General features: G+C 40.9%; 1 protein-coding gene across 2 annotated transcripts in view; it reads right to left on the bottom strand.

Annotated features, from left to right (window-relative positions):
• Positions 1-3,767: 3,767 nt before the first annotated feature.
• The window catches only part of chst15b (carbohydrate (N-acetylgalactosamine 4-sulfate 6-O) sulfotransferase 15b), a 54,570-nt gene continuing 32,152 nt past the window's right edge, over positions 3,768-26,185 (bottom strand). For both annotated transcript variants that reach the window (XM_084741205.1, XM_084741206.1), the window contains exons 3-8: positions 24,721-25,060; positions 16,648-16,791; positions 11,506-11,662; positions 8,694-8,850; positions 5,702-5,849; positions 3,768-4,299 (exon numbers count right to left, since the gene is read on the bottom strand). In XM_084741205.1, coding sequence (XP_084597331.1) covers positions 4,100-4,299; positions 5,702-5,849; positions 8,694-8,850; positions 11,506-11,662; positions 16,648-16,791; positions 24,721-25,060 — 1,146 coding nt within the window. In that variant the 3' untranslated portion in view covers positions 3,768-4,099. The remainder of the gene's footprint in view (positions 4,300-5,701; positions 5,850-8,693; positions 8,851-11,505; positions 11,663-16,647; positions 16,792-24,720; positions 25,061-26,185) is intronic.

Consider the following 26,185-nt stretch of genomic DNA (forward strand, 5'->3'; position numbering starts at 1 on the left):
GGTGTGACTGCTGGCTGTTGAAAAGCTGAAGCTAAACTGCATCGCTGGCTTGAAAAGCTGAATAATAAGAATCTACAAAAGATATGGAATGTTTGAATGTTTGTTGAAAGGCTGATACTGAACTAAAGAGTGAAGTATGAATGAATAGTTATTAGTAGAAAAACTTTGACAAATTGTGAAAGTGTGGCAATTTTGAACATTTCATCATACACACATGGAATGGGGAAAATGTCAAAGAAAATGTTGAATTAAAAAAGATATTTAAAAAAATGAATGATAGCAGCCATATCCTAATTGTGATGAATATTTTGAATTTATGTTTGAATAACGTTTCTACATTTAAAAATGTGGAACTAGTTAGGTGCCAAAAAACGCAGCAGGATGTTTTTTGTAGTGGAGCATATGGTTTTAAATGCTGACTCAGCATTCACGTCCAGCAAATTGCTCTTTGGCCGAATGGTTTTCTTTCTTATAGTTCAAGAACATGTGATTTAATGTGATGAATAAATGAAATCTTAAAGCGTATAAAAACGTCATATAAATGACAAATAAATGTTATTTACACAGTTGAGAGTTGCTGGAAAAGCTTGAAAATCCAAATGAAAATAATTGAAAAGTGCTGGGATTTTACTTTGACTTGACCACGAGTAGCAACCATACGCTGATTACCGTTAGTACTGAGCTGTTGTTATTGAGTTATTGAGTTACTGAGCTCTAGATGTCACATGTGTTGTTGCTGCATATGAGCTGTATTACTGGATTTAGACTTATCCGTCTCAATCCAGGACAGTTTACTTCCCACAATGGTTGGAGGTGTTTTGTTTGGCAACAGCGACTCTGAGGCTGGTGCCCTGCTCTGCACACTGAAGATGCTCACCAGATGCTATATTTCTCTCATAGTCTGACGTGCCCTTTGCTCTATTTTGCTGCTCCCGCTTGGCTTTTTCTGCAAACTCTGCTTTGCCTCTTGTTGTTACTGTTATAGCTTCTGCTGCTCATATAGCATTTTGTAAACTCCGCCAAGTTCTGTTGTGCTGGGCTTTGGAGTGTCCTCGTGCCATATATCAACACTGTATCACCACCATAAATTTGTTCCATGCAAGTTGGATGACTGAATTATGATTTTGTCCAACAGACAGCTAGAGTACTATCATTTCCCAAGTTTTAATTATGGGATTCTGAGGCCAAACTTCAGCACACATACAATGCAAAGAAATGTGAGGTAGCGCTAAACGTGTGTTCCAAGATGTCTCTGCTTTTTTCTCGGTGGCGCTAGTTGTCCAGCTTCCTGTCAGTCACTGTATTCTGATACAGCGCAGACCGGGATGAAAGAAGCTTGTGAATTCCAAGGAAATTGAAGTTGGTTGGAAGCTCCCATTGAAGCAGAACCTCTTCAGCCGGCCAGATGGACCATCCAACTCCAAACAAAATATGCAAATTATTTGCAGTCACTTTTTTTTTTGTTCCCCCAGGCAGATTGTCTTGATTTCAGTGAGGAGGAAGTAGTCAAAGCTGCTGGTATTTACAGTGGAAGAGCTGCTTTCCCTGGGATCTCGTGTTGTTCAATAAATCTGTGTGATTGCAGGTTTCCTCTTAATTATTAAAGGTTTTCCAGTGGTATTTGGGTCAGTTTGTCTTGATGTGAAGGCTCGGGAGGAAAACTTAGGAGCTGCCAGAAAACAGACACGACTACTGACAGGTTGATTTTTTTTTTTTCTCCCTTTTCTTGTTTAAAATGTATGCAGGTTCATGTGTTTAAAGCACACTAAATCATTTGGATCATGTTGATGCTATAGAAATGTTCTCATTTTACTTTTGCTTAAACTTACAAAGTGCTTGACGTCCAGGTCGCAACTGTATATTGGCAAGTACTGTCTGCCCTCTGGTGTAGAGAGAGGGTATGTTCCAATCTCAGCACATACAGCATTTCAATATGTCATATTTTCATAATTAAAATTGCTCAGCAGTGCTTGAAAGTGTTTTAAACACATATAATTGCAGCTTTGTTCAGTGTTATCTTTTCCCTCCTGGGCAGCTGTGTCTAATGTGTTCAGAAGTCTTTGTTTCAATTGCTTTCAATTAATTTGCTGGATTTAATAGCCTCAAATCTAATCTGAAATATTTTAATGCAGCTTTTTACTAACTGGTAATTATTCAATATTTTGTGACTTTTCAGCAGAAGGAGAGGGAATTATAATGAAGGCTTGATCAGAGTAATTACACAGCTGCTTTTCAGCTAACTGGCTCACTCAACTTCAGCCTGGGAAGAAATGTAATTTAGATTCATTTAAAGCAGGAATCTGTACTATACTTACTGTAATAAATCGTAAAATTACCACAATGTGTCATCAGAGACTAAGGAAATATGCTAAGTTGAAATACTGGATTCTCTTATGACACTACAGCTATGGTGTCCAAAGTTCAAATTAATGCAGAATGGTTGCATAATCTTTTAGAAGGAGAAGCTGTTTATAAATGTTAAATTAAGCAATATGTGCATTGACAAACACGTGACGGTTAGATACCAGCAGATGATTTTATAGTGGAAAAACTCAGTCACTTGTTATTTTCTGTTTGCAATGTGTTCATTTCGCGCTCCTGCAGTGTTCCTGCAGCCCGCCTAAGCTTCTGCACATCTGGAGAGAAGGAGGTCGGGGGGGAAATAACTCACTTTAACTCCAGATAACCACAGATATTAAATAGAATTTCAACTTATTTAATATACAGTCCATGGCTCCAACTCACTGTGCTCATTTTGGATGTGCAGTTGCCACCAAATGCTCCTTTAATCTCCTTTAAATTTGTTTAATATCAAAGTACATGACAGACTTTATGACAGCATTCATTCGATTTGATGTCTATTTTAGCCTTTGCTGAGCTCTATTGGGCCTGAGCTCCATCTATTATCAACAGCAGCAGTGTTGGAGGGGCCAATTTTTAGATTGCAACCACAGGTGTTGACCAGTAGATGGTGCTGTTGTTTCACTAAATTCTGGTGTTCCACTCTCAAACGATTCCAATTAGTTTGTTCCCACTATATTAGTCCAGTCATTTTACCCAAAGTGTAGGTTAGTCTCAGTTTGTTATGAGTGACTTTTTTTTTTTTGTTTTGTAGGCGGCATTTATGTATATTTGATCCTTAATTCACATTGTTCAGTATCTGCTTTTGAACATTTATTATTTATAACCACTAGACATACCAAGTTAACTGTTTCAGTGCCTTGATGTCATTTGGACTAAAAAATATTGGCAGATATAGCTATCAGATTTTTTTTTTTACCTCCCTAATATCAGTATTAACCCCAGAAATCCAGCATCAGTTGAGCTCTAATTTAAACAAATTAGCACTTTCATATTAATTACAAAATATTGTGACTGCCAAATTAACACCTCAAAGTTTTTTGTCTCATGTAGGTCATGGAGTTTTTTAACATGTAGCACAACCAATTTAAGTAATTTTCAACACTTTACCCCACTTAGAGTCTTTTGATATGTTATAAATTACATTTTAATGAGACTAGAATAGTTGAGTTTCTGTTCCAACTGACTGAGGGATCATCATGTTGTATAATGCCTGTACTGTATAGGAGACTCTGCATTATGATCAAGGCACAAGTACGTCTTTTATCTGCTTGGATATGTTCCAGTGGCATCGGACAAAAAGGACAAATACTATTACAGTAGGTCTCATCTCTTCAGCGCTCTGAGGCAGACTATCTTTTAATTAAACCCAAACCAAACTTTAAAAAGACAAGACAGGACTCTGCTTTAATATCTTTGAATTCACTATTTAATTTTGTACATCTGGTCACAAAAAAAGAAACAATCAAGGCCTGCCAACATCTCTTTCTCTCTTGGATTCACTCACTCGCACATACACACCTACGCACACGCGCACACACCACAAAATCACCACACTCTCTTGTGCTATTTTCTATCTTTGATTCATCTCTGCTTTTATAACTTAAAAAATAATTTAAATAAAAAAAAAAACATTGATTTTCATGGGCACCCGAGAGAGATGAAACTCAAACGAAGGAGCTGGCTGACACATCAGTGGTTTTTCTTTTTACTGAAGTGAAGGAGGGAGGTGGGTTGTTCAGAGTTTAGAGTTGTTCTCCCAGAGAAAGGAGTCATTCCGCAGCACTTTGGCCAGTTTCTCGTTGAAGGGCATGTAGAAATCCCGCAAGATCTCTTTAGTGATGGGCAGCATGGGTCCCAGGTTTTTGTCAGCCGGCCTCCTGGTGTTTGATGCTGGACTTCTTGTGATCTCTGACTCTATTTCTTTTGTCAGTGGCCCTGTAAAACACACAAAAACAGCGTCTTTCACACACCTTCTCTCTGGGCCCATCAGACTTTGCCGCAACACTAAACAAATGGGGTAAAATACAGCAGAGGACTGTGAAACGCCTGTGTGTATCAGCAGTGCTCTGAGCAGAAGATTGGATGCTCTGGGAGGTAATCGCACCTTGGCTGATGTTGGCAGCTCTTTGAAGAGCCAAGACTGAGCTTTGGGGCAATTAAAATGTGGGATGAACCAGTAAGACAGAAGTAAGGCAGATTCAAGACTACAGGGCAAAACTGTATTTGACTGTAGCACATAAACACTGGTCTGTTACTAACAGCGATGTACTTTATACTCCAAGGAAAGGTTGGGAACTTTGGTAAAGAATGAAAGCTTATAAGAAGTTTAGATGTACAAATGTAATATTCCTTTCTAAGCTAGAGGGCTGTGCAAGACCGAAGCACTTGAAAATCAACAGAATTTTCTAGTTTGATACATGCACTTTGTTGACAAACCCTCTCGGCTCTACATAATGCAAACATTTGTGGCTGGAATGCGCTGTAGACAGCAAGTCAAAGCATTCAATTATTATTAACCACACTCTAATAACCATACCATATTTTATGCTGCCATCATTCTTTGGATGGATGTGATAATTTTGCGGCACGGCACCGTGTATTCAGGCTCAATATATTCCATTAACTTTTGTTTGCTGAACTGATGAGTCAGCACTGTGTGGCTAACATTAGCAGTGCTAGCACCATCTCTCCTTGCAGGTCAGCTTCCACATGTCCGTCCTGCATGCTTTTGTGCATTGCTCTGGTTGAGTGGTTATGTAACAGTTTATTTTGAAACAGCCCCCATACACGCTTCTAGATCAAAATACTGTCACACCGCACTGGTTGTGTGAGATATTATCTGCCCAACTTCGCACCTTGCTGGTTTACCACATCTGAGAGGTGGGGCTGCCGTCTGCCAGGGCTGCAGCTCCTGCTAGTGGCAGGCGGCTGTGCAACATCTTAGATGCAACAGTTAACCAGGGTTGTGCATCAATAAAATATTAAGAATTATTATTTCTTATGCAATTTCTCAGATCTTTCTCTCTCAGTGTGTTTAGGACTACATGTGAGTTTTTAAATTGCAGAGCTTTCTGCACAGGCTTGTGCAAATTTTAATCATGTTGTTGACATGCCATTTTAAAATGTCAATGGCTGATATCGAACTCATTTAAATACCACCCACTTCATATCGGTGCATCCATACTGCTGATAATCACAGCCAGTGACATGCATTTAACAGTACACATCCCTAATTGTGTTTAGCGATTTCTTTTGTAATGTATCGATCGGAGTCCCTGGGGGAATAATTACAGCGCAGACAAGGTCATTATGTTAGGAGGATGTGTTGCTTGCTCACCCAGGTTGAGGAAATCAAAGACTTTGTGCATTGTGTATTTCCTATTAGAGGCGTGGTCTTCCAATCTCAGGACCAGAATTTGTTCCCTGCTGAAGACGGTCAGCCAGTCCATTAAGTACACAATGTACACGCCAACCTGCAATCTGACCTGGAGGACACAAAACAGGGTAATCAACGTGAGACAAAGAAACGTCCCCCTCAGTGGAGGGACACAGTAGTGTATGCATGGTTAAACTTCTTTAGGCTAATGAACAGGGGGGTGGGGGAGGGGAAGGAAACAGCTTTCTCTTTTATCTTCTCCGTGCATTCAGCTTGGTGATGCCAGGCACCGTGTGGGCATGTTAACATGTGCTGGTATAATGTGGCATGAGGTTGAGGGACTTGTGAAAGTTGGAGTTTTCCCCTAGAATCAGAAACCTGCATCACCACCTGTCCGTGGACCAGATGCTCACTTTATACTAGAGCCCGCCTCTTTTTGACAGAACATATAATGCAGAAAACAATGATTGGAGTGATTTAGATTTAGTGGGGAAGATTTATGAGAACAAGAGGAGCTGTCAGGCAGGTGTAAATGCTTCTTGTTTTACAACCGGCCTCTACGTGACTGACAGTATTCAGCAGTTGACTGATACTGTACAGTACTGATGTTTATTTAGCTGTTAATTTTAGTTTTATTTACTCTATACTTTCTCAGTGTGCTTTTCTACAATTGCTTGGTTTATGTATATGTTGAAGTATTTAACATGTTAAATAAGATAGCCTGTGTAATACATTTAAAGAGAAAAGATCTATATTTATTCCAGCTCAAACATTTCTCCTCAAAATCAGCCACCATAGCGACAATTTGAGTAATTTTCTGCTGTAAAATTGATCTCTATTAATTCCATATGAGTCAGGGTCTACTTTATACTGCTTTATACTGCTTATTTTTTGGAGGCCTATTTTTGTCATTTAATTTTGCTAATTGAATGGTCTGCATCAGTAAGAGACGCTGCTCAGCTACACACTCTTATTCAGCGGTACAGTACACACCCACTGAGCCAAAAAATGACTGAAAGGAAAACAGCCTGCAGAGCCAGAATATTTTCACATCTAACGCTGTGAATTAAGGATTTATTTTAACCAAACAAGAGCTGTTGATTGTTTGAACAATGGAAAGACTGACCAAGATGAGTTTTATTTTGTTTCTGTGAGTCGAGTTTAAATGAAGTGTGTTTTTTACGAAGGTATCGAGGCAATTAAGCTCATCACAGATCTGCGCAAGAGAGAAACTTGAATTCGGAAAGTGCACGGCTGTGTTTTTCTGTTGTCTCTAAGGAAAGTTGGTGTAAGAATTTCCTTTGTTGGCATTTTGTGAGTTTATTTTGGTTATTTAATGGATGTAACAAACTTAATGTCAGAGTAAAATTGTGATCTGTGCACATAATTACAGTTTTAAACATTTGTTCAGGTCATTATCACTGAATTGCTATATACAATCTTGTCTACACCTATCTAGTATTTAGAGTAATGTTTGGTTAATATTCTGGTTTACATCCATTGTCTATAGTCAGCTTAAGCTGATATTCTGGTATGAGTTATTACCGGTAGTCGGAGCTGTTGCATCATGTGGGATAATGAAGAAGAAGGGAGAGCGAGGAGGGAGAAAAAGAACTGATCGGGATTCAAGCAGGTGTAACGAGTTGATTGAGTCGTGTTCAGACTTCACTAAAGTTATGAGTAAAACCCAGAATGTGTTGGACTAATTTATTCCTTTTCATCCACCCACGTTGCTTACAGTAACACAACAATAGATCGGCAATCACAAGCTGTTGGGCTGACAGCGGCTGGTTGGATTTTAATGTATCGCCCAACCTTAGTTTCAGCCAATTATTGTGACTCATCAGTGTGAGGATCTGTTGCTTTTCTCTGTTTTATGTAACTGTGTATTGAATACCTTTGGATTTTGGTCTGTCGGACAAAGCAAGCAATTTGAAAATGTCAGCTTGGGCACTGGGAATATTTTCTGACATTTCGTGGATTGAACGATAACAAAAATTTATTAACAATCCCCCCCAAAAAATTAGCCACTTATCTTTTGTGAGATTTCACCGGAGCATTTCGTGGCAGCCTAATTGTTGTCGAAACGGATTTTGAGATTTCCATGTGACAGTTCATTGCAGAACAGTGCGCATAAACAAAACACCTTGTTACTGGGAAAAAGGAATTATCGCTGTGTCCTTTTGCCTCTTTAGCAAAACTGAAAGACCATTCAGAATAAATGATTACAAGCCAGGCCAGCAACTCTTCCTTTGTTAAATCAATTTGGAACAACAGTGAAGGCCAATCGCGTTCTCATGCTCATGTTTATTCGTCTTTTCTCCCTCAACTCTAATCTGAGCTCTGAAACTTTTATCGAGGAGCCACAGGCATGAGGGACTGCTGTAAGGACAGCTGTAATGCTTTTCACATGGTCTAATAACTCTGAGGAGATATTAGTGGATGGACAATTAGGCCAGCGGCACAGAGTGAGCATGCTCCCAGAGGGCCATAAAGCTTGTCTGTGGCAGTTGGATTTGAGGAGTCCTGAATATAAGGCAGCCTGGGGGGGGGGCCAAAAGAGGACGGGCCAACCTCCTCCTCCCCCTATCAGCCAGTCTGCCCCAGGGCACTGTGGGAAAAGCTGGACTGGGGCCCAACACTGGGGCCCTGCACCGGCTGACACTAAGACTTGGTCTGCTTTGTGAGTAAGAAGGAAGTTCACACCACTGGTAAAGACAAAGACAGGTTCTACATGCTGCACCGCTTGGTGGCTCGACAGTCGTGCCAATCCCTTTCATAAAGTCTGTCCTGCAAGCTTTAGCATGTGCTAATGAAGTGTGGATTTCACTCCATCTGTCTTTTTCACTCCTTTTCTGTTTCTTTCTTCCCACCAGCTAATACGCCGGCCGCTGAAGTCCGGCGTACAGCAGGGCTGCGAGACAAAAGCGGGGGGGAGGGAGGGTATACTCACTGGCATGGCATTGTTGACAGTAGTGTTGTACACACAGGAGCGCATTGTGTACTCCGTAAGGCACCCCTCGAATAACTGCAGCGACTCTGACACCTTCTCGTGGAAATCCTCTGCAGACTTGTTGGCAATTCCAAAGTAAAGGTAGTCAGAGTAGAGCCTGCAAGACAACACAGATGATCTGTGAACAAATTTGAACATGAGATGGACTCTGAAATCTCACTTTTGTAAAAGAAGACATAGAAATCATTGTTTTTCAGATACTTGTCTTGCATCAAAATGCTCTGTTTCCCTCAGCAACACAAGCACTGATCACAGTAGTTTAACCATAATAAACAAAGCGTGACTGCAGTTTTGACAGATCAGAAAATGTTTACAGCAGTACAAAGTGGAGACAAAATTTGGGAGAAATTTCTGTTTCACTTACAGGAACATATTGCATGGAAACAGCCAAGCAACTGTCATAACATCCTGTATTGTGTTTGCAGGCCAGCACCGTTGACGCTTTTTTCCCATGAAATTTTCGGCTTCAGCTTCTCTGAGTTGAGAAAGAATCGCTGCGACAAGCCTAAACCCAATTCCTCAAAAGTTTGAAGTCCTTGAAAGTTTGCTGTGACATATTTTAAAGTTGGAGCTGAAAACAGAAATGATAAAGAAGAAAACCCATCTGAGGATGAGATGGAGGAGATCAGAAAGTCTCTGAACTTATTGTCAGAGGAGTTAAGTAGGCAGAGTTCAGCGTTCAATGTGTTTTTTTCACTTGCCCTGTCAGGCAAATTGGTCAGAAACTTGTGTTTCTGTGCCTCTGAAAAATGATCCTGTTTTATCCACTGTGCCTCAAACTTCCCACTAAACTCCTGTTTCCAGGTTAATTGAAACACTTGCTTGTGCTTCAGCTCATAAACTTTGTTGCCATCTTCGCCGCTAATTTGTTGCGTAAACCTGACTGGTGCTGCACATGTGTGCAACTCCAGCTGACATAAGAAGGAAGCGAGATGGCTTACTTCTTAGATACTTCCATCATCAGCTCCAGAAAAAGCATGTGTTTAATTTGTCTTTATCACTTGCTTGGGCAAACAATTGTATTGCTAGATGTACTAGCCCAACATGGCATTTTATGTGCCCTGGACAATCAGGCAATCCTTATTCTTGATCCATCGGGTGGCTAACCAACAAACACAACTGCTTAGACTAGTAGATGAGGAACATGAACTCATATCAAGGCGAAGGACAAAAAATGACAGATCTGGAGCAACAGTCTCACATGGATGATTTATTGACTGTAGGCGGACTTGATACCAGACATTGGACCTGTGCCATGGTTGCTGCCAGAGGAGAAGAAGGTGAGGACGCTGCCATTAATTACTTTTGAGGAGCAGGTAATTCAGTGCTTTTGAAAGCAAAAGTTTGAATAAACCAGGCAATTTCTGCTCAGTACAGTTTGTTTGACTTTGACAATGAAACTTGCGCTGTCCCCTGAAAGCTGATGATTTGAATAAAAAGTCAGAGACCCCTCAGTTGATTGAGATTCTTAAAAGTTGAGCAGTCATTGCCCAGAGGAAGAGAGGTCTTGCCCAGTAAGATTCTGAGGTAATGTTACCTTCTCCCTTCTACCTAGAAGTGGTGGCTTTGCAGCTCACAGTAACTTAATACAGTTGTCTTTGGCTTTTGTTTGATATCTCTCTGAAAAAATTGTTGTGGCACATTTCCTATCTGGCATCAGTGTAGTTATTTCACATTAGTTTGGCGGGCTAACTTGGCTTGTTCATTGTATTACGAGAGCGCCGCTGTCACCCTGAATGTCCCGCCAAACCCCATTCAAAAACCTGGCAGTTCAATAAAACGCTGCACATCAAACAGCCAAATTGTGAGTCGACTGCAGTCCTAAATAGAACTCAACTATCCACTTCGTGAACAGAAAATTCAAAACTTATTTATTGAGGCAGGCCGGAAAGCTGCAGGGTACTGCACTGTACCTGAATGAGCATCTAAGTAAGAACTGATACAGCCAGACAGGCATCCTTAAAAAGCAAAACAAAATTACAGCAGCATAGACGAGGAACTGCAAAGTGTGATAAGCCGAACGGATCACCCGGGGAAACAAAAAGTAATAATGGCAAGAGAACTTACAGACTTTGATAAATATAAATCCTTGTTTGGATGACGGGATAGCTGTTGCAACAATGTGGATGTGCAGAGAATGGGATTTATGGATAAACGGAGAGACTGTGAACGGTACCAATCTAGCGTGCCAACAACAATACTAATATACTTGCAGGACTGGGTATTCAGAATGGGATCAGTTTCTATAAGACTGAATGAACAATATTTGAAAAAGCGGGTATGAAAAAAACCATCATATGACTCATTTCAGCAGATTGCTGTACTTTACTGAAGAATAGTTTAATAAGAGTGAATATGGAGTAATATCAATAACACATTTCAATAGGACAAAAGCAATTATAGAGCCTGTTCAGACACTCTCTGAAGTAAAAATCAACATTTACAGCAAAGTAATCGCAGTTTAAACAGAATGCCTCTCAGGCGTTCAGCAGTAAGCTCTCCACACTCTGATAAAGATGTCATAATGAAACTTTTTTGACAGCCAGACTGAGGAAAAGGCAACACATCTTCTGTGACAATAGCTCCTTTGTTTTCTATAAACAAGCAAAGTATCTGTCTGTAACTGCAGTGTAAACAGTTATGATGGAGACTCAAAGGTGCCGGCGTGCGTGTCAGAACTGCATTTGCCTGGTTGCTGGCATTTTCAGTGAAGATATGCAGTGGGAGGCAGTGAAACAGAGATTACTCCCACCTTTCCACTGGGTCCCTGAGCATGACGATGAAGCGTGCATCAGGCTGCAGGGCGTGGACGAAGTCCTGGATAAGGAAGGGAGGCTCTCCTTCTGTGGTGTTGTCATAGAAATACACCCAGGCGTTGTTATCCCACATGGTGGACGCGCTGGCTTCTCCTGCAAAACACACCCACAGTGGTTCAACCAAAAGCATGCACACAGACCTTCACCGTCAAACACATGCAATTATGGAATCAAAACAAAACACACACATACGCATTTCCATAGTTTTTCTCACTATTTGGTGCTTGTTTTGGATATATTCAAGGCTCATTGTTTCAGTTTTTATAGAACCAACCACAATGTTTGTTTATGGTTACTTCTGGGTAGAAAGCCCCTGCGTCACTTACGTAATGGCAGCAATACTGAATGTTTCCGTCCGCCATGATGTTATTTCAAAGTGTACACATCTCATTCATCTAAAATGCACAGTTTGTGCTTTCACTAACGTTATGTTGGAGACCTGACTTACGTGTTGGGCCACAGACTCAAGAAAAAGACACCTTGAGTTTCCCTCACTAGCAGTTAATGCGAACAGCGGTGAGGTGTCGCTCAGGGTGGTTTATATAAGACGCTAACAAAGCAACACAGTACATAAAATAAATACAGCAGGAACATCAGACTAATGTTTTTAACCTAATCCAAAAATGTTATATCAGATTACAGAAGCTGCATTTTTTTGATAAAGGAAAAATGTGTGACAAAAAAAAAAACATTCTTGGTTTTTTACACGCCCCAACAAATTTTACATCGTCATGATTTTAATTTTCGTTCAGTGAAAATTAAATTTGTAATTCAAAAATGTTTCCACTAATTGTAAATCACATCACAATTGCAACATCACTCAATTGCAGTATGATTATTTCAGAAATATAGCAGCTGCCTCACGCAAAACCGTAAACCAGCACAAAAATGACAACATGAGTCAAACTCTCAACAATGCACCATGGGAAATGAGCGCTGTCTTTCAGCACTACCTGCAGCACATTTGTATGTCACAAGCCACAATCCTACAGCACCCCACAATAGTTGGAAGAGGCTGATACACAAGTTACAATACACAAACTAAAAAAGCTTTTCAGATGGTGAAAACTCTGACTAGCTGTGCATCAACATCAACTGACACAGAAACTTTTACAAAAAACTGTGTAAGTGTCGAAGCGGATTGGAACTGATTAATTAATAGATCAATCCAGAAAATAATCTGCAGATTTTAACAATGAAGATAGTTTGTGGCAGTTGTAGTTTAAACCAGTTTTCATTTGCATACAAGCACCAAAATTAGCACCTGCTGCCGGCCAAATGCTGGTAAATATTCAAGTGGCTGGTAGAATTACTTCACTCACCAGCCACACAAAACAAAACAATGATGATCTACTGAGTGGCCGGGAAATTTTGACCATTAATTAGCTGTTTGGCTGGTGGACAAAAAAATAATAATTTTGCACCCTGACTGCATATTATGTCTTCATGCTTTGAAAAGTTATGTTTCCTGCTTGCATTTAATTTACAGTAAACAAGACTCTCTTGTGACATTGGCAGTACAGAAAAGGAAGAGGGATTTGCAGAGAAATGAATGGCTGATTATGCTCCAAAGTTCCTAAAAGTATCTAAGGGAATAATCAGTAGTTGAACAGCTGAGTTATTTTTAAGATCCAGTATTCACCTAGAGTCTTGCTTTATGTTTTATCTGATTTTCAGTTTTATTTGTTTTTATTAATCAGTATAAACACTTGCCAATATGTTGCCTCCGAAAAACATGATAAGCCGCTAATAAACGGAAGTTTGTTTCAACTTCTTCATCTAATTGCCTCTAAATCGAGGCTGGAACTAGCAGACACAGCATGCTCCCAACACACATGCAACAAGTCAATAAAATGAAAGATTCTAAAGCCAGCGCACAAACAAACAAAGCAAGAGTAATCACACCTCCAGCTGCAAGCAAAAACTGTGGAATGACTGCAATCCACACAGTGACAGAACTGGTGCTTATAACGAGTCGGAGGACGTCGTTTCTCAAACAATTTGAGAGCAGAAACTTTATCAGGCTGTGCTGAGAAATGATATCCAGGATTCATTAGGCTGTCTGTGCCTTCATTATCCTCTTATCTGCAAAGTGAAGCTGTGATGTATTTGGAGGGAACACAACGTGGGCCTTATCTGCCTCCCTTCCTCCGAGAAAGGGATGATAGCCAGGACCTATTTTCTGTGATGACAACGGTGAGAGTGAAACAGGATCGCTGCTAATGCTGTTATGCCTAAAATGATACACACTGTGATCAGGTCTATTTCAGGGTCTCGGTGTCCATTAAAAGGGCTTATTTTGCTCCACGGGGTGAGGCTGTAATAGGGCAAACAAATGGCAGAGCCAGACCGGCGTGCCTCTGGTGTTGGCCGGCGGTTTGAAGAGAGTCAGAGGCCCAAGATCCTGGCCACAGGCCTGCACCTTGCTGGGCTCTCCCAGGGCATGGTGTGAATACTGAGCGGGGCTTTGGCACACTCCCCCCCTCTTACAGGGATTATTTATTTAAAGAGGGAAACAAAACAGGGCGGCATGCTAAGCTGCGCTCAATGCACCAACTCAGTCCAGTGTGAAAAGGCTATTGTTGAAAACTTAAATCAGTTTTTCTTCGCAGCTGAGCAGTTCTTTGAGAGCGTGTTTGGACGACGGGAAAAGCCAGAGACGGATGGAAGCAGAGGCGCTGGGAGCAGGATATGCAGATAGAAGAGAGGACGGAGGTTTGGAAGACTTCTCCACCCCTCTGCGGATATTATTGCTGTCCCGATACAAAAAGAACAACGATCCCTTTCTGCGGCACTTCAGTCAAGTGGCTAAGTGAAGCAGAAGGAAGTCCAGTATTATTAAGCTGTTAGAGACTCTCTTCAGGGCTGAGTCACAAGCTCTCTTAAAAATCACAGTCGCTCGCTGCGGCGAGAGCGGCTGCTTCAGAGCAGCTCTGTGCTTCAGCCTTGCTACCTGCTGCGTTGATAGCAGCTTTGTAATATTGGAGGCAAGATTACAAGTGAAGTTCCAGGCAAGTGTCAGGTCGCAACGAGCCAAATGCTATTGGCTGCAGCCTGACAGGGGGCAACAGAGCACTGTCAGTGCACGTTCCACACACACATCACAGATCGCTGATACATGACCTGAGTAACTAATACGATACAGCAAAGGGAGGAGGGCTGAAACCGTCCTCTGACATGATGCGACTCCGACAGAACAGGAAGGCAGAGATTACGCTGAACAGGAAATGTTTGTGCAACTCAAGCTGCCTGGTGATCTGATTAGCAAGATGTAATCATCATTTCTACATTGTTCTCTTAGCTGTCCTCTGTAATTCTTCAGATTTATATCTTCTGTAACAGATTAGCTGTTCTCTATTTGAATAGAGGTACGCTGGTGAGCAACTTCCCATCATAGCGTGCCACTCAAAGATGTGCTGAGTTTCAGATCGTGCTTTGGTTTGCCTGTGTGGTGTGAAGAGGTGTGTTTGATATTTCACGTCTGGGTTACAGATAATATTAAGACTAGAGTTAATCATAGAAATAGAATTAAAAAACGTGGCTCAGGGTTAGATTGGGGTTGGATGACCGTCAGGGGTTGATTTGTGAATTTTACATGAGTCTTTTGGGTCTCAGCTCGTCTTTATTCCAAATCACACTTTTTTTTCTTTTGCTCTGATCCAGATCTAAATCCTTTTGATTTTAATATATTGGTTAACCGTGGATATAGAGTTGTGGAAATGTGGATCTGACATCATGAAATGGCAGCTGTAACCTACTATCTAGAAATGCTATTTCTGAAGTACCTTATTTATCTTATTTCCACTGTATGGTACAACTCAACATGCTTATTTTTTGTTTTTCTTTACTGATAGTACCTTGGTTTTTTTTCCCAAGCCACCTGAACTGAACTGATACTAAAAGATGATGTAAAAACACAGCAGACCACTGACTGGTCTTGCAACACTGAACATCCTGCACAAGCTCAGCATTTTTAATGGCCAAGCTACCATCTATCTACCAACAATATTTTTTTATTCACTAAAAATGGCAGCCTGCAAAACCATCCCATCATAGCCTCTGTTATGAGAGTAGTATAGCTCCTTTTTGAGTGTGTGTGTGAGGTTGAGGTTGAGCAAGTGGCAAAAAGTGATGTGAATGCAGCGAGCAGAGGAAAAAGGTGAGCACTGAAGTTGTCAGTCTGGCAGCAAATGTACAGTTTGTGAATAAAAGCTGCAGCTTCTCAAGACCAAAGCAGCAAAAGCAAAGACGATCAGCTCCGAGGGAGTACCATCTGCAAAACGAAGTACAAGTACCGAAAGGAACAGTCGAGTCGATTTGAACTATGTAGTGGAAATACAGCTTAACCACTGAAGGTCCTGGTTCAAAACTAGCGAGTGTATACTTATTGACATGATTCCAGTAAAAGTTTATGTGGAGAAAAGACATACTTCTGCCTATACAGTTGTTTATGCATGAACACAGTAAAAACCTACCATATGAGTGTAACCAAAAGGAGCATCGCCACCAGTCAGGGGCTGCACCATCAAGAAAACAAGTACTTCTCCTCCGTTAACTTTCCAGGAAAAAAGATATCAAATCTCTCCAAACCACCAGACAACTTGCAACCACAGCAAGCCATTACCCATTTCAAAACATGTGAGCAGACTTTGAAGGCTGTATAAACTATGTACACTGGAGCCCTTAATACAGCTGAGATGGAAAGTTGGATGGCTTATTTTTTGTCAAGACGGGGGATTACCAGCATCTATAAAGACACCGCAAGCAGTGACGCAACACTTTTTGTCACCAGTTACAGCAGCCATTATCATTGATGGGCAATCCAAGTAAAGCACCAACAAAATATTTATTGCATATAGTCTTTAACCATTGCTCACCTTATTTTTGTTTGCTTTCAACATCAGTGACATGATCGTACGTTTATCCTCTGCAGAGGCCATTGGTTACTTGGCTACTATTAGTTTTAACTAGTGAATTACCTCAAAGCTTCACTGATGAACCACAATCTACAAGTGATTACGAATGACTTAATCATACAATATTCATCATTGGTGTGAGAGGGCTGTAATTTCACTTACCTATGATGATGTTAGGTTGGCTGGGGTTTCCACTGGCATTTGCTGTGAGGTTGCCCTGGATCTGGTAAGCAGCCTGATCGAACAAGTCCAGGTAGTCTTCCACAGGGTATCGATCATGAAAGCCCTCGCTCAGGCGGATGATACCTGATGGAGGGAGAAGACAGGGATGGTAGATACACTTCAAGGGGTGCATGTTTAATTTCGTTGGCAAGATATCACAGCTTATAGTTCATTGAGAGTGGAGAAAGATTAACAAGTTTCTCTTTATGAGGCTATAAATATTGAGATTAGACCTAGTTTGGGTGGGGAGCTGTAGCACTCAGATGGGTGTGTATCCATCAAGCTTGTTTTTATCCCTGCCTGCTCTCTCCTCTCGCATGTGTTTCTGTGATCAGACCAAAGGAGGTTATTAGGGCTTCTGTGTTGTCCTGACTGCAGGGTGACCTAATAAAATCCAAGTTCAGATCCAATCCAAAATCAGCGGGGAATACTGTCCCCGCTCGGTTTCCAGTTTTTCCAGTTAATGCTTGTCAAGTTAATGCTTTAAATGCAGGGGTTAGCAAATGTGTTTTCCATCTGAGCTGCTGTGGTCTGTGGCATAATTGCAATTTACAAGGCAATTGTGGAGATTCAGTGTAGGACTTTAGGAGTATCCATGCAGCATAAGGATAATGAGGTAGCTCGGGCGTCTGTTCCTTTCTGTGACGCTTTGATGGTGTCGCAGTAAAACACCTTTCTCTAGTTAGCAGGGAAAACATGATTAGAAAACTCTGGTAAACCCTCCAAACACCCAGCCGGAATCATTATTAATCCAGAACGGTTACACTTGTACGAGGTGTGATGACACTGGTATGTCTCACTGCAGGGCTTTTTCTTTTTTCCTTTTTCTCCCCATTCCTTTTGCTTTTTGATATGAATGAAGCGTCACACGGTTTTCAAATACCCTGTGTTTCTTGATGGGTTACTGTATACGGCAAACACGTCTGATTAAGATTCAAACCGCTCCTCTAAGAAAGTTATGTGGCACGGATCGCATCAAATCACCTTTTCAGAGCGTCGGATGAGTGGAGCCTTGAGGGGAATGAAATAAATAAATACAAAACAAGACCATTTGAATTCAGAGCGTTCTCAGAGGATGTCTTAAGAGAAAAGTGCTGATTACCAGAGCATGGCTTTAAGTGCAACACCAGAGGGGAAGGAGAGAGGGAAAGAAAAGGGAAGTGGCGGCACACTTAGAAATAAGGGTTCCAAAAAGGTTATTCTAAACAGCTGAGGTTCTACCTAGAAACATTTGCTTCTGAAGAACCCTTTTTTTTTGAAGAAACAGGTCATCTGGTGTTCTTCATAAGAATAAGAGTTCCAGAAAGAACTCTTTTTAGAAGAAAGAGTTCCTCAAGAATTGTTGAAGTCCTTGAAGAACTCATTCATCAAGGGCTCCTCAAGGGTTTTTTGTACAATAATAGAAACGATTTCTCAGTAGAACCTTCTTGAGTGTGTTCTAGATCAGATCCTTGGAATATAAAAAGGTTCTTGGCAGAATCGCCTGAGTATGTTCTAGACAAAACCCTTGGAATATAACAAGGTCCTCAGTAGAACCGCCTGAACGTGTTCTAGATAAAACCCTTGTAATATTAAAATGGTTCTCAGTAGAGTTTGTATTAGATAAAACCTTTTGAATATAAAAAGGTTCTTGGTAGAACCCTTGAGTTTGTACACGATAAAATTCTTGTAATATAAAAAGGTTCTTGGTAGAACCCCATGAGTGTGTTCTAGATAAAACCTTTGTAATATATAAAAAAAAATTTGGTAGAATCTCCATGTGTGTACTAGATAAAACCCTTGCAATAAAAAAAGGTTTTCAGTAGAACCCCATGAACAAGTTCTAGATAAAACCCTTGGAATGTAAAAAAGGTCCTCAGTAGTATGTTCTAGATAAAACCCCGAGTTTGTGCTAGATAAAACTTTATGAATATAAAAAGGTTCTCGGCAGAACCCTAAAGTTTGTACTTGATAAAATTCTTGTAATACAAAAAGCTTCTTGGTAGAACCACATGAGTGTGTTCTAGATTAAATTATTGTGATATAAAAAAGTTCCTGGTAGAATCTCCATGTGTGTGTACTAGATAAACCCCTTGCAACAAAAAAGGTTCCCAGTAGAACCCCCTGAACATGCTCTAGATAAAACCCTTTAAAGCACCTTTGTTTCTCAGAGTGTAAAGATGAAAGGATGGGGGGAGACAATAACAGAGAGAGACCTATGTCCTTGGGATACAGCATCAGCATTTGCTGCTACGCAACATCAGAGCCTGCAGAAAACACAAGCACGAGGCAGACAAATTAAGCCAAACAACTCATCCACATCCCGCAGCTTTATGAGGTTCAAGTAATTATCAACTCAAACTGAACACAACACATTAAAATAAGTATTGCATGCTGACTGATCAATCCACCAGTTAGGTTTTGTGAGTCTTAGAGGGATTAGGGGCATAGTCAGCAACTGGATGAACTTCAAAAGGATCGCTTTGGCTGCGACAGTTAAGCCTCCTTTGATATGTGTGGCGAGAATTTGGATGAAATTTTCAAAAAATGTAGCCAATACTGTATCTCGCTCCTTCAACAAGTAGTTTCTATGCCAAAACCGCGGGTGAAATTATTGAAATCATTAAGTAATTTTTAGACGGATGGCTCCAGGCGAAACAAAATGTATCAGTCATTTGCTAAGCAGAAGAATGGCGCTCATCCACAGTGAGAAACCGCTATTAAAAAATGGAGTCCTCACGCTGCGCTGATGAGATAGTACAGCGTCTGCTCTTAAAGGAGAATTATGAGATTATCCACACACTGTATGCTAGCGTCTTTCAACTCGGTATAAAGTCATTATCTAATCTGCTTTCCGTTTCATAATCACAGCTGACTTTGAACAGATCGCTGCCCCACAGTTTAACTGCCGCTCTTCACATTTATTTTCCTACCACTATTTTCTTCAACACACACTCTGGACTCACACTCCTCATGCCTGCCTCTCGAGCCGCCGAAGATCCTCCATTATTCATGAGTCTTAATGGCTGTTTCGGTCATAAGGAAAACAAAAAGCATGTAGGTACTGAAAATGGTGATTCACCCTCTTTTGGGAGCAAAAACATGAGACGGATTTAGAATCTTTGCTTCTTTAAAACTGTTACTGCGGCCTGGACACTAATTATCATATATGAATTTGACTTAAAAATATCTAAGAGGAAAACACACTGAAGTTGCTTTTTTTAAGTGTCATTAGGAAAAAGGCAGCAAATGAAACCGATGGAGCAACGCAACAAAGCCTCTGCAGGTGAAGCAAGGGTTTGACTTGTTTTTATGTGGATGTCCAGTCAGTGTTGATGGTAAATGTAGTCGACTGAAGGAATACTCTGTGATACTCTGATACTTCTGTATCACCATTCTAGCCTATAGCCTAGCTAGTGCTTTAAAAATATACCGGGTGTATGTGGATGTAGTTTGGCCACCTGGCTACTTAATTGTCTATATGAGGAATCACAACTGTGGTTGACTCCTCTTCCCAGCCATGCCCTAAAGAGGCAAAACCGCTCAGCACCATTTAGTGATTTTTAACCTTGATATGCCCTAACTAATAAGGCTTTTTAAGTATACCCTTGGCTTTGTGCAAGTGTGCCTGCAGTAAGCCCCGTGGCTTCCCTTTTCCTAGCTAATTCTTTATTGGCCAAAACGGAGTGTTAGGTGACAAAAATGTGCATGTGGCGTGCCCACTGGCTACCCAGAGGCAGAGATTACAAATCCAAGCTGAAAAAGCCCGTAGATCTTCCTCAACTACTTAACTGTGACAGAGCTGATCAGGAAGAACACCCCTCTGCAACTCATACAGATGCACAAGGAACTCTTTAGTGGTTGTATGAAACACACTGGGCTTTTGATGTATTAAAAGGAAGAAAGTCATATGGAGGAGGTGGGGTGGATGGATGAGTCAAGCAAACACAGGACATTGTGTCATGTGGCTTTTGTCTTTCATCTTGCTTCACATACATCACATGATATGATGTAACATACTTATTTTTAGGGTTTTTACAATACCAGTATTTGAACCTGCAATACTGCCTAAAATACTAGTATCTGTATCAGCGAGTACACAAATCTATGCACCAAAACAAGACCCTGCTACTTTCCAGAAGCATCCCCTATGTAATTTTTCTCCTAGGATGGTGAAGTCATGTTCTATGGAAAAAAAACACAAGATTTTTTGTTAACACACTGGTATTGGATCAGTATGCACAGTTCAGGTTAGGGGTGGGAATCTTTGGGCACCTGCCGATTCGATTACGATTACGATTCAGGGGCTACGATTCGATTATAAAACGATTATTGATGCATCTTTATGTATATTGATGCACTTTTTCACAAACACATTTCTTTTTGTCTCACTGAATAAGCATTCGTCACTTGCAATTTTTAAAAACAGCGCATTTGTAATAAGAATTCATTTCGATTATATTTTATTAAACTATTGGAAATATGTGCAAACTGGAAAGTACCAACAGTAGCCACTAGTAGCCGCAGCAACAGCAGCCTGCCGTCTCCCCGACTCCTCCGTCGGGTGGAATCGAGTTACGGCTTCTCATGTTTGTTGTGTTGCCAAAGTATTTTATTTTAGCTCGACACAACTTACATATAACGTGGCTCTTGTCCAGTTCGCTTCCGCCGTCGACGTTGTAGAAGCCGAAGTGTTTCCACACGGCTGCTTTTAAATTAGAAGGAGCTGTTCGGACCTCATGGCGAGGTGGCTGCCGGTCGGCCATGTTTGTTTTCCGCTGTGCGCGTGTCGCTCCAGGTGCGCGTCCCAAAGTGTCCCGGCGATGACGCGTACCGCGCTTCTTAGTTCCACATTATTTAGAAGCTTCTGTATCACTTTAATTAACAGATTTAAATAATCGAAATTTGGACGTTTGTGAATCGATTCAGATTCGTCCACGTCCGAATCGCGATGCATCTAAGAATCGGAAATTTCCCCCACCCCTAGTTCAGGTATCTGTGTGGGGAAGGAAAAAATGGTATTGGAACAGCTCTACTTATTTTAATTCAAAGGATTATCTTTTCCTAAACTTAACCAAGTAGTTTTTGTGTCTTAACCTAACACAACTGTAACCATTGCACAACATCAAACGTGTTAAAAGTCTTTCTGGCAGCATCTCATACAGCCGCTAAAGGGTGCTTTGTGCATCAATATGAGATGCGGAGGCATGTGACAATGCGGTGTCAGTATTTGATGAGCTAGGAGGACAACAAGTTGCAATATAGCAATAGACACTTTCTCTGTTGCTTCAAAAAACTACATTTAGTTTAACATTGATCGGACTTTTCTGAAGAATTTCACTGTCCTTCACTCATGGCACACTTACTGAGCAGACTCCGGGTGTCTGGAGCTACAGATATGTTGGCCTTGGATAAATTCTTAACGGCTTTCTTGACCTTAACTGAGAAATGACATTGAAGAGTTGCTAATATTATCTGGTGCGTTCTTGTCTGATACCACTGACAGGAGACCTACTGTATAAAAGTGATGTAATGTTACTTTAAACTCCAGATAAAATGAAAATTGCCTCTTTAACCCTGTTAGATCACATCCTCAGTTTTGTTGTGCATCTATTTAAAAATATATGCCACAAGAAAAAATCCAAAATATGCACTGCTATGTATTTTTATAACAAAATCGTGGAAAATCCATTCACTTTTTCCTCTTGTATAACAAAATATGACAGGTGCTTATGTGAACTAGAACTAACCAATTTCATCCTAACATATCATGACATCAACATATCAGTTAATGTTCATCTTTCAGCTGTGCAGAGAACCAAAGCAATTGTTTAGTTAGCTTGATAGCAATAGTACAGTGCATCAGTGCATCTTCCAAGATGTTCATCACCCTAAACCTAGTCCGGCTTCAGCAAAATACTAATGGTGCACCGGCCTGTTTTTGTTTTCTGCAGAAAAGTAGTAGTAGAAAGTAGTACTCAGATTTCATGATGATGATGATTTAAAGCAGCTTGAACTGTGCCCATGTTTATACGCTCTACCAAGATCTGTCGACAGATATGTGCTGTATTAAACTCATATATGCAAGTAAGAATATGAGTTTTGAAGTGAAGATTGTTTTTCCTCATCAGACATCCACATAAAAAGTGGTGAATTTTCCCTTTAATACAGAGGGTTTTCTGTTCACTCAAATAAAGTCTCACTCCCAGATCTCGCACTGGCTTTTAATCCCATCTGTGGTGGTTCTTTTAACATCACAGATGCACATGGTGGAGAGAAAGACACGATGGCATCCACACATTCAGATGACAGAACCGCCATACGACCAGATGTCTGCTGTGAGGCATCTCTTACCTCTCCACGCGCAGTTTGAGGGTTTATCTCTTTGTTTGAGAAAATGACATATTACCACCTGTTCAAACTCCATGACAACCAACAGTGTAAGCCAGGATTGTGGCAGTAGGTTGTGTGTGTCTAAAAAAATGAAGTGAAACAAGCCAGTGATTGCGTGATAATGTCTCCACCAGCTAAATTGGCAAATACTTCCTAAAACTAGAGAGGAATAACATCCTGAAATATGCCTCAAACGGTTTGTAAAATATGCAACAGCTCCCTCATAAAATGAAATGATTTGCTTTCTAATTAAATAAATGTATGATTGCTCAGTTACTCTTTTAAATGAGAGTATAAAATTCATGGTGTGCAAAGAGGGAGCAGTCAGAAAGCTGTAAAATTAAACAACAACTAGGAGCTGAAGGAAGCAGAGTGCACGGTGGTGAGATGTGTTGTAAGGAACGAGTGCAATGTTAACGTTTGCTAAACAAGTACAGGAAACAGTGCACCCACACATGTGGGTTCAAAGCTTGTGAGGAGGCTGTATTCTTCACGTGTTCTTTTCAAGTGGTTTCTACCACAGAGACAAATCTATGTCACCGATGATGGTGAAGTAGAGTCAGTCTAGATCCTTCTCCGCATAGGCCTAGTTGAGCCGTTAATGAGCACCATCACCGCATGAGCCCAAGCATCAACGTATCGAGATGAGGAAGTCGCACTGGTAAGAGGTGGATGATGGTGTAAAAGCACACAGAGGGGAAAAGAAAGGCGACTGGCATTCAAACTGTTGAATGGCAAAGGCAATAAAGTAGTTAAATACGCCATTAGAGCTGTAAATTCGAGGCTAACAACTCTCAGGTAGAAAATAAACAGTTTAACTTTAATTCTCATGCACGGCACAAGATGGGTCTTGAATATTCATCACTCTGTTAATTGCATTGGGAGATTGAACTGCGTGCATCAGAGACACTTAATTCATGTCACATTCAGAGCTCACATCCAGCTAAGTTTCACATTTAACAAACAAACAGTTTTTGGTGTAATTTGATGTAGATAAATCTTTAGTTTGACGTAATGTGAAGTTGTCACCCCCAATTAACTACTGTAATGTTTAGTAATTCTGAAATTTAGTTACCACAATCCACTGATCTTAACAACATGATGACAGCGAGAATACAGGAGAGAACTTTAATTGTGCTCACGAAACAGACGGGGCTGCCTTTAGGGCTGAGACCCTTTCAAGCCTGTCACTGACTGCTTTTCTGAAGCCCCATGAGGTATGGCTGCGCCAAAATGATATACTGTACAGAGTCACATTTCACACTTTTAACGCTCTCAGGCTGTCATTATTGTGTACCAGCCTGGAGGCCTTCACCACAACAAATTTTATCAAATTGTCTAGGGCTGGCCCCTGAAAGTCGAAGATTCGAATCATCAATCGGAGACCCCTAAGTTGACTGGTTCTTGCAATCGAGCAGTTGCTTTTTCTTCCTCTGTCAGTCAGTGTGCATCACAATAACATGATAAAACGGATAGAAGCTGACAAAAACGCACAAGTGCATACGCAAGTGACATGCTGGCAGCCGCTTTACTAGTGGGGCACGCAGGGCAGGTGACACTGCTTCTTTTTTTGCCACTGGCAGGTTTATTATAAGTGTCTGACAACATTATGGTAAGGATCACTATGTTTTCTTTACTCACCAAACCTCTTGCGGGTCCACCAGTGTGGCTCTTTGAAAGTGGTGAACTTGACATCGGGGTGCAGCCTCAGTCTGTCATACAGGTCCGTCGTGCCACACTTTGGTTGGCCAATGATATAGAAATAAGGAAGGCACCGCATGCGGTAGAGTCTCCCGTCACGGTGTAACAAGTGTTCTCGGAAAATGTTCCTCAAGTGCTGAAACACCGTCCGGAAGCGCCTTGAGTAGCGTGCATACAAGTTTGTCCTGTATGGGTCCGAAGTGATATTCCCAGTGTATTCCTCATACCAGCAGGGGTTCTTGACACCAGGCAGGAATTTGCGGGGGACAACAGAAAACATCTGTAAAGGCAAAGAAAGCAAGCTGCATGTAAAAACACTGCAAAGAAATCCTGGATATTATCACTGCAAAGACTGCATGATGGAAGATGAATACATCCCAGTCATTTCACGAGCTAGAGGTTTGTTTAAACAATTTAAAAACTTTATTGTGTGAGGGCCACTGTTTTGGCAGGTGTAGGAAAACACCATCTGTGTGGGATCCAACCACACATACTCAACAAGCGTGTGCAGGAGGATAGAGTCTCTAGAGGAGCCGACTTGCAGTAAATTGGCTTTAGATGCATAGACACATTGACACAAGCGAGTGCACATATACATGCACATAGAGTGCAGCCAGACAGTGTTTAGAAATTATATTTTTGTTGTGTTGGCTCTGAACGTCAGGGACTTTTTATTTCAGATTGTTTACACCCAAGTCAGATGAACAGTGTGGGAATAGTAGCTATTTTTATACAAAGTCCTTCAGCTCTAGGAGACAGAAAGCAATTAGATGAGTTATACTTTTGAATATTTATTGTCAAATCCTTTTCATTCAGTGAGTGTCTGACGGCTACATTATAAGTGACCTCAGACGACCTTGGTATTTTTAAAGCTGATGCTCTGCCGGGCCTGTACGGCAGCCATCTTCACTTTTTCCTTGTTTCCGACTTGGCCAGTCAAGAAGATTCCTCTCTTTAACCATAAATAAACTCAAGCTTGGATCACTGTCATGATGCACTGCCATAAAAAGGTTATTCACAAGCATGAATACAGAAAAATATTGTTGTGGTGTTTCCTCTTATGTTGCCTTTGAAAACCTGGTTCTTTCTAGTAACTCTGTCCTGCAAAGCAGTGGATTTTTTTCTGGTTTGACATCAGGGTTGCACTCAGTTGAAAATATGGACTCGATACACATCAAGTCAATGAAAAAGCAAACGTTTATTTCTTGCAAACTTTGATTTCACTTTCAAAAGGTTAACCAAGGCCTCTGTGGTCCATTCATTTTTAAAGTAGCAGAATATTTTCTCGATCTTGAGCCTTTGTTTGCTGATAAAGAATTGTGATAAATACAGGCTTGTTGCATATTGAGTCTGTGTGAGACTTCAGCATTACACTGGAGCAAAAGGTAGGGGGTCCCCCGATTGC

Source organism: Lutjanus erythropterus, chromosome 17, assembly GCF_056507025.1.
Source record: "Lutjanus erythropterus isolate fLutEry1 chromosome 17, fLutEry1.hap2, whole genome shotgun sequence".
Taxonomy (NCBI): Eukaryota; Metazoa; Chordata; class Actinopteri; order Lutjaniformes; family Lutjanidae; genus Lutjanus; species Lutjanus erythropterus.